The 8431-nt window shown below is 42.5% G+C and overlaps 1 protein-coding gene across 1 annotated transcript in view; it reads left to right on the forward strand.

The window, feature by feature from the left end:
• The window catches only part of FANCM (Fanconi anemia complementation group M), a 114733-nt gene that overhangs the window by 24413 nt on the left and 81889 nt on the right, over positions 1-8431 (forward strand). Inside the window, exons 6-10 of the mRNA XM_014936762.1 lie at positions 1476-1607; positions 2427-2559; positions 4401-4526; positions 5014-5115; positions 7189-7385. Coding sequence (XP_014792248.1) covers positions 1476-1607; positions 2427-2559; positions 4401-4526; positions 5014-5115; positions 7189-7385 — 690 coding nt within the window. The remainder of the gene's footprint in view (positions 1-1475; positions 1608-2426; positions 2560-4400; positions 4527-5013; positions 5116-7188; positions 7386-8431) is intronic.

An 8431-nucleotide genomic window follows, 5' to 3' on the forward strand; every position in this document is an offset into this window, starting at 1 on the left:
TGGCTGTTAATAATATTGGTGCATCTTAACAGGCTTGAAAAGCCCAGCATGCATGAAAAGTGGGGAGAAGACAAATAGTGTCGTTACTCAGTGTGCAAACACACCCTGCACTTCTACAGTTGACTTTCTGTTCCTGGCAGGGCATTTTCTCACAAGCTGAAGACACACTTAGATCACTGCTGTTTGAGGCCTGAAAGTTAGACCTCTTTTCATTGCTCTCCTTGGCCTTGCTATTCCGTGGGCTGAAGGAGGAGCAGCAAAGGGGTTGTTAGGCTTTGTTACACTCCAGCCTTCTCCAGGCTGAGCTGGTGAGGAGGTGCCCAGCGAGGCTGGGAAGCGCTGTGTGGATGCAGGCAGCCATCGGGAGCTCTCTTTGGCCAGGCTCGGTGCAGGCTGCCCTTGGAGCAGCTTGTTATTGTGCACTGGAGATGTTTTTGGCACTACTGGCCAAGCGGGCCAACAGATTGTAAGTAATTTTTGTAGAACAAATCTGATTACTCCAATTATTACAGAGTTAGCGCTCATGCAAAACTAAGTCTATGAAAAAAACCCTGACCACCTAAGGCTAAGAAACAAAGAGGAAAAACAAGATTAAGATGAATTAGTGCAGGTCAGTTCCCTTGTTTCACCGGTGTGGAAAGCAGGTACATGTGATGTCTAAAAACAAGCTGTCTTTTGGTGTGGTTTCCGAGGGAAATGGGGCACTCTGCAGTGCCAGGCCCATCTGCTGGGCACTCACTCCTCCCTGCTCCTGTGTCCTCACCCCATCCCTTCACACACAAACTCCTCACCCGATGGCTGCCTCTGCCCACTGGAATTTACACTGCTCAAAGGTGAATGCAAGTTTTCCTGGGATGGAAATGCCATGGAAGTCGAGTTCAGTAACTGGGTACCCATCCTGTTTCGTGTCCTCTCTGCTCCCTCAGTACTTGTGCCGTTGCAAAAGCACCGTGTGGGGTCCCACTCCTCAGTGACTTGATGGATACGGGGTTCTCTTGGGGGCAGGAGGATGGAGGGCACAAATTCTCAGGAAATTTTTTCTCAGGAAAAAATTCCGCTTGTCTTAGAAAAAAGCTTTTGAAAATTAGCCTAGAAACATCCAGATGGTAGAGAACCTCCTGCTGAGGCAGAGCACCGGGTTGTCACCCGGTGCAGTAGCGTATCCTTCGGGAATCAGTACAGTCCGCTTTGGAAAATTTTTCTCAGGAAAAAATTCCGCTTGTCTTAGAAAAAAGCTTTTGAAAATTAGCCTAGAAACATCCAGATGGTAGAGAACCTCCTGCTGAGGCAGAGCACCGGGTTGTCACCCGGTGCAGTAGCGTATCCTTCGGGAATCAGTACAGTCCGCTTTGGAAAACTCTGTTTCAAATAAAGTGAGTGAGTTGCTTGTGTTCTCTTGTGTAAGTTTTATAAAAATAAAACTGCTTTAAAGGGCTAAATATCCACGCCTTCACATCTCTTGTATTTTGTTGCAGGTGCTAGAAGCATTTGCTGGACGCCTGATTAAAATTGGAGTTTTAGCGAAGCGGGATGTTCCCAGCCTGACAAAGTACCAGCTCATTCTGGCAAGAGATCAGTACAGGAAAAACCCCTCTTCCCAGCCTGTGGTACATGCCTTTATTTTTGTCAGTCAGGTTGACGGTTGGACAAGATGATCTTTAAGGTCCCTTCCAACCTAGAAGATTCTGTGATTCTGTGATTTCACGTTACTAAAGCAGAGTAATACTCCATAGTGGACAAAGTTTCTTGATACATTTCAAGTTAGATTTCCTTTGTAACATTCTATCTATAGCCCCGGAATAAAATATGTCCACTTGCTCCGTGTTTCTTAATGCTAATGTAGGAAAGTTAAGGAAAAGAGTCAGAATTCCGTTTCCAAACTGAAATTGTTTGGAGAACTTAAACTGTAATTACGGACTGCCAAATTTACACTTTCCCCTCAAAACTACATTACTGCACCTATTTTTTCTGTAAATTCCCATGGAGTCTTCCAATTTTGCAAACTTAAAAAAGGAATAATACCTAAAAATAAATAAATACATAAAAGATGTGTACCCTGAAAAGCCCCTTGGGCCGTACAGGTCTCAGCAGCGAGCGGGCTTTCCTGCCTTAAATGTTGTAGCCTGGGCAGAGGTGCCAGAAACGTTGCCAAACACTGATGGATGGTTCAGATTTTGAGTGTTGCTGCATCAGAAAGCAATGAGCTAATCTTGGAAGAGAATACAGGTGTTTGGGAGATGGTTTTGAAGGTGGAAAAAGGTTGTTGATCATTAAGAACTGTGGAACCTGAAGGTCTGATGGCGGGGCGTTATTTGTGCTTCGGCTCTGCTTCTCAGATGTCAATCTTATTTTTATCATAAGAATTGCAGTGTGATTCCTGCTGATTCTAGACTTCCTCATTTAATGATGACTGTTTTGCTTTACAGGCAGTACATCAAGGCATAATTGAAGGAGATTTTGCACTTTGTATCAGTTTATATCATGGGTACGAGCTGCTGCTGCAAATGGGGTTACGGTCGTTGTTTATCTACCTCTTCGGAATTATGGATGGACCAAAAGGTGAAATGTCTTCAGAAATGTTTTTCCTTTGTCTCCACTCCGTCTCATTTAATTTACCTCATCTGTATGGCTAGTTTTGCACAAAACAGCTTATATAATGCATGGTTTGCAAATGTAATTGGTATTTTTTTCCCCTTCATCACTATTGGAAATACGTTGGCACGATGTTAAAGATAGAGTATACGTGGGAAAGCAAATGTGTTTATATGGCAGCAGTTCCAAAAAGAATAAGGCACAAACAGAACACAGAGTAAGTGACAGTAATATCTCTGGGGAGACAGAGAATTACCATTAAACAGTTTAAACTAAGAAAGTTGTTTGGTCTTGTAAAGCAATTCCTTCCCCTCCAGCAGTACCCCTGCATGTGTGAGTTTGAAGGACCTTTCCCAGATTGCAGATGTGGACTCGCCACACCAGGATGGCTCTCCTAGCTGTGCAACGCCTCCTGTGCTCACTGAGCACAATGGAAAGCTGTTTTCTCTTCTGGCCTCAGCTTATTTTCCCAATTCTATCACTATTGTGAGGCCTTTGCAACTCTCCCCAGTGGTTTTCAGAGCCATGAGGTGGTCACTGCTGCCAGTATGACCTGGTTTGGTACTGACATCTTTGTTGAGGGGGAAAATTTCCACCTGGAACGTTAGTCCAACAGCAAGTGTCTTCTAAACACGGGGTGTGGGAGGGTTCCAGCAGTTCCCCTTCCCCCATGGGGTGCCTCTCGGGGCTCTGGCTTCATTTTGGCTTCCACTTTGCTGTGTAACTGTGGGGTAATGGGCAAAAGCTGCTTTGCCTATAGCACTGCTTTATTCAAATGACACCACCTTGCTCTACGGCTGAACCAGAAGCTTGTGAAGTGCTTGCTTCATATTAGAGAATAGCTGTAGAATATATTTTTATAGTACACATGTGCTAGTAATTTCTCATTAATTTTATTCTTTTGAGATTTTTGCAATTTATTACTTTCACACGTGCAGATTTTTACATTTCTGATGGTGTAGTGCTGCTCTTAGACCTGGGCACTGGAGAGCATTTCATCTGTTGCCTAGTTTCTCAGATTCCTTAAATCCCTGTCTGCTACTGACTAAAGTAGAACATTTGAATGGAATAGAATATTTCAGTTGGAAGGGTCTTACAATGATCATCTGGTCAGCTGTCTGAAAGAGGACTGATGGGTAAGAGACCTAATAAATAGGTCTTCTGTGCTGGTTCTGCTAAGTTTGATTTATGGTTTGAATAAAACAAAATTGCTTTCAACATTGATACAAAATCATTTAAGAAACTTGCTAATTCTAGCTTTTTGTCTAGATTTCTTTCTCTTTGGTTAATGGGCAGCACTTCATAGACTCACAGAGTGGTTTGGGTGGGAGGGGACCTTGAAGACCATCCAGTGCCACCCTCTGCCCTGGGCAGGGACACCTCCCACCAGACCAGGTTGCTCCAAGGCCCCTCCAACCTGGCCTTGAACCCCTCCAGGGATGGGGCAGCCACAGCTTCTCTGGCCAACCTGGGCCAGGCTCTCACTGTCCTCAATGTTTCTGGACTGGATGCCTTTTCTAGTACTAAATGGTTGATGTGAAACTCTTTAATTTACCCAAAGGACCAGGATTTGGTTTATACACGTGTTTTTCACGTTTCAATTCATGTTTTCATGTTTAAATTCTATAATGGCATCTTCCCTGAAAAATACTGATGCCAAACAATGTGTATGCTATTTTCTAAAGCTACCATGTATCTTCCAGCTCTTGAGATGAGCTTGCCAATTCTGAGAAAGCTTGTCTTTTGGATAGCAGAAATTATATTCACTCCAGAGATTAAATACTGAGATATTTCAACTTTTTACAAAGGGTTAACCCGTACGAAGAATGAACTTGGTCGTAACGAGGACTTCATGAAGCTGTATCAGCAGCTCAGGGACATGTTTGCAGACACGCTGCCTTCAGCCAATGGAAGTGTTTACAAGAGTACAACAGGTCAGTATTGCCCTTTCAGGGATGGAATATTTGCCTTGTGTTTAAATGAAACAGTAGATACCTCTACATAGTGTGTAAATGCAGAAAGGTCTTCATTGTGGTACACTCAACTAGTGCTCTTTATTCCAGATTGTTTTCCCCAGACTCTTATTTATTTACCTGTCTGTTTTCTTTCAGTGGTTTTAGCTGCCTTCAAACAAGTTTTCTATGTTTGAAGTTTTTAGTTTGATTTTAAAAGAGTGGTTAAAATATTACTGTTTGACTTGATATCTTTGACAGCGTGAATGCAACAAAAATAACAACACTTTCTCAAAACCTGGGCTTAGCAAATGTGCTTCCCTAAGTAGTTTACTAGTTTGCTTAGGTGAGCGCAGTTAAGACAGGGTCAGGAATTTGTATGGCTGACTCAAAGAATTATAGCGGGAGGAAATGAAAGTCACTTGTAAGCAAAACTGCAACAGTTTTAATGGCTTTATTTCCTTTTCAGTGTTGGAAAATAAAAAGGAATTTATCTACAGCCATCCAAAATTAAGGAAATTGGAGGAAATTGTAATAGGACACTTCAAATCCTGGAAACAGGGATCTTCTGGTAAGTACCGACAACTCAGAGAAATAAGCAATAACCCCAAACCTGTGTTTCTGCCCTTAGTGACTGAATAGAATCCACACCCATGTCCTTATTTCTCGCTCCTCCAGACAAGAATTTGTCATGAATCTGTCAGTAAAAACTTCAGGACTTATTAAGATTCCAGCCATAATCACCTGTATCTTTTGGTCCATCAGAAGGCTCTGAAACAAAAGCCTAAATCATTATGTGAGCAGTGAAAAACACATCCAGCATTTGTGTCAGGAACTCACTCAGGCAGGTGTGTGGTATCTCCAGGGGAAAATAAAACACAGAGGCAAATACACCCTCTGAACTTAACTCTGCTTTGTTCTGTTGCTGAACTACTCTGAATCCTAATTTACTGTGTTCGTGCCTGTGCAATTTTTAAAACAAATATCTACTCCTGCAAAACATTTCCCTTGAGAAGCCCTACATTTGAGGCAGAAAAGTATTAATAACGTAGGTGACTAGCCATATCAGAACAACACTAGCTCTGGTTCCTCCGTTGGAAGTGGGAGCTCTCCCCTGAGAAGTGTGGAGTGGTGCTGAGTTCCTGTGCCACCCAGCCCCCTTTCTGAGCAGCGACCAGCCGGGCGAAGGCTGAGTTTCCCAGCCACGTGGCTGTTGCCCTGGCTGTGCAATTACCAGCAATTCAGGTAAGTGCAAGATAAGGTTCTGGGCAGCCCCTAAGAAGAGTTGGCTGAGCATAATGAGCTTCTCTGCGCTAATCTTCCATACCTGGATTACTCCTCAGATTGATTATGGGCTGCTCGTGGCTTGAATTTTCTCAGGCTGGTGTTGGAGAAGGTGAAGGAGGTGATGGCAGCAATGTAACATTTTTTTACAATACAGGGACAGATGCTACTGAGCATTATTGTTATTTGAATCATGGGAATATGCTAAAAATAGATACAGAATAATGTTCAGAATAAAGTCAGTGGGGGAGGATAATATGAACTCGTGTACGTGAGATGCATCCAGCCTGCACTGCAGTCCTTTCAGAGAATCTCTTTTTTAGCATACCGGGTTTTCACTCTGGAGTGTGTTTTGTTGTTGGTTTATTGTCTGGATGGGATAAACAGGAGGTGGCTGTGTAAGACTTGCATGTTCCTTAGGCAACTTTTGCTTGTACTCATGAAGGCAGGTACTCTTAAATGTTTTAAAAAAAGAAGAAGAAAAAAAAAAGTTGAGTACCCAGAAGATAAAACCGTGATGGTGTAATGTAAGAAATGTGGGTTTGGTCAAAGGCAATTATTTTTCCCTTTTCTTTGAAAAAAGGAGATGTTATCTTTGCTATAAATGAGGGCTCTAACCAGGTGTGATGACAGGTCATTCACAAGCAACAGACTGTGGTATTAAGGGAAGTTTTCACACGTTTCTGCTGTCATGAGGATCCTGAGCTGTGGAAGTAGAGACAACGTGCTGTAGTAAATCATAGGAAGTTGGTAAACATGTCTCTTATTCCACCCTGCTGTGTCCTAGGCTAATGGTGACAGTGGTTTTTATGGCTATGTATTGCTAACCTCACCTCACTCTTGGCATTTGAGAACCAGATTTAAAAATCCCATTGTAGGCTCTTTGGAAGAAGGCATCTTAAGCTTAAATAAAGTTTCAAAGACATCTGCCATCAAATCTGAGCCTTTCAAAGTGACATTAGTAATGGTGCCTCAATGGTAGGGTGTTTTCCCCAGAGTTATTGTAACTTCTCCAAAATTAGAATTTTGCTTTGATTCCAGAGAGGAATTGTTTGAGCAGATGCATCTCGGAGCATTTTCTTGGAAGTTGGCCTAAATAGGTTGAGAGGCTCCTAATTGTCAGTTTTCCCTACTGTTGTTTTTTATTCATTTATTTGCTTAATTTCTTTAAAAATGAAATTTCTTTTAAAGAAAATTTCTTTTGAAAAAATCAAAATGCAGTACACTTGGACAGAACCTTCCCGTTAGGTGGGATGAGAGCTGTGAATGTGTAGCTTATGCGATGACCCGTCCTTGCTTTTTTATTGATAATTATTTTAAAATTCTGCATAAAATTTTGTTCTGGCTTTTTGAACTGCAGCAGATGAGGTGAGGGCCGAAAGCCCGTGCGTGGAGGCTGTGGGTACCAGGGTGATGATCTTCTCCTCCTTCCGAGACAGCGTGCAGGAGATCGCGGACATGCTGTCCCGCCTCAGCCCCGCCGTGCGGGTCATGACCTTCGTTGGCCACTCCACAGGAAAGAGCACCAAGGGCTTCACACAGAAAGAGCAACTCGAGGTAAAGAAAAGATGAGAATTGTATTAGGAAACAGTGACAAAGAGCATTAATTGTATAAATAGCTGTCTGAGGAGTGACAGATATTGTGTGGCAGTGACCACACGGCCTCAAGTTGCCCCAGGGGAGGTTCAGGCTGGATATTAGGAAAAATTTTTTCACTGAAAGGGTTCTCAGCCATTGGAATGGGCTGCCCAGGGAGGGGGTTGAGGCACCATCCCTGGAGGTGTTCAAAAGATGGGTTGATGTAGTGCTGGGAGGTCTGGTTTAGTGATGATGCTCCTTGTTTGTTGTGTGGGTGTCTATTTTTGTCAGTCAGGTTGACGGTTGGACAAGATGATCTTTAAGGTCCCTTCCAACCTAGAAGATTCTGTGATTCTGTGATTCTGTGACCACACTCCAAAATGTCATTACTTAATTCCTGTGTAGTTCAGTTGCTTTCAGAGTATCCAAAATTATACTCATTGAACAGAACGTAGAATTACAAATATTTTATACGTTTACATTATGTTAACAAATGATAACCTGTATATATCTGAAAATCTGGGGAAATATTCAAATACTTGCTTAGGGAGGTTATTTTTTTTCTTGTAGGCAGAACAAATAAGATCTGTTCTTAAACTTTGGTCTAGCAAAGTTTTAAAAAAATAATTAAAATGTAATTGCAAAGTTGGGAAGATGAATTTTAGAAGAATGGCATGGTTGGAGTCAGAATAAGGTGTGCTTTTTTTCCTTTCTTTGAGAATTGAAGATTTGGTATGTTGATGTTGGTAACACTAGTGCATGGTATTTGATCGCGATGAATTAGCTGACGAATTCAGGATGACTGAGCTTTGTAGCTTTAAAATATAAATCAATTATTTCTATCTTCTGTCTGGAAGAACGACGGAGTGTGTACAGGGGGCTTTCTGACTAACCTGTTAAATCTGATTGTAATCACTCACTCAGGTGGTCAAACGCTTCCGTGAGGGGGGGTATAACACCCTGGTCTCTACCTGCGTGGGGGAAGAAGGCTTGGACATCGGGGAGCTGGATCTCATCGTCTGCTT

Source organism: Calidris pugnax, unplaced genomic scaffold (genome assembly GCF_001431845.1).
Source record: "Calidris pugnax isolate Ruff unplaced genomic scaffold, ASM143184v1 scaffold10, whole genome shotgun sequence".
In the NCBI taxonomy this organism is placed as follows: domain Eukaryota; kingdom Metazoa; phylum Chordata; class Aves; order Charadriiformes; family Scolopacidae; genus Calidris; species Calidris pugnax.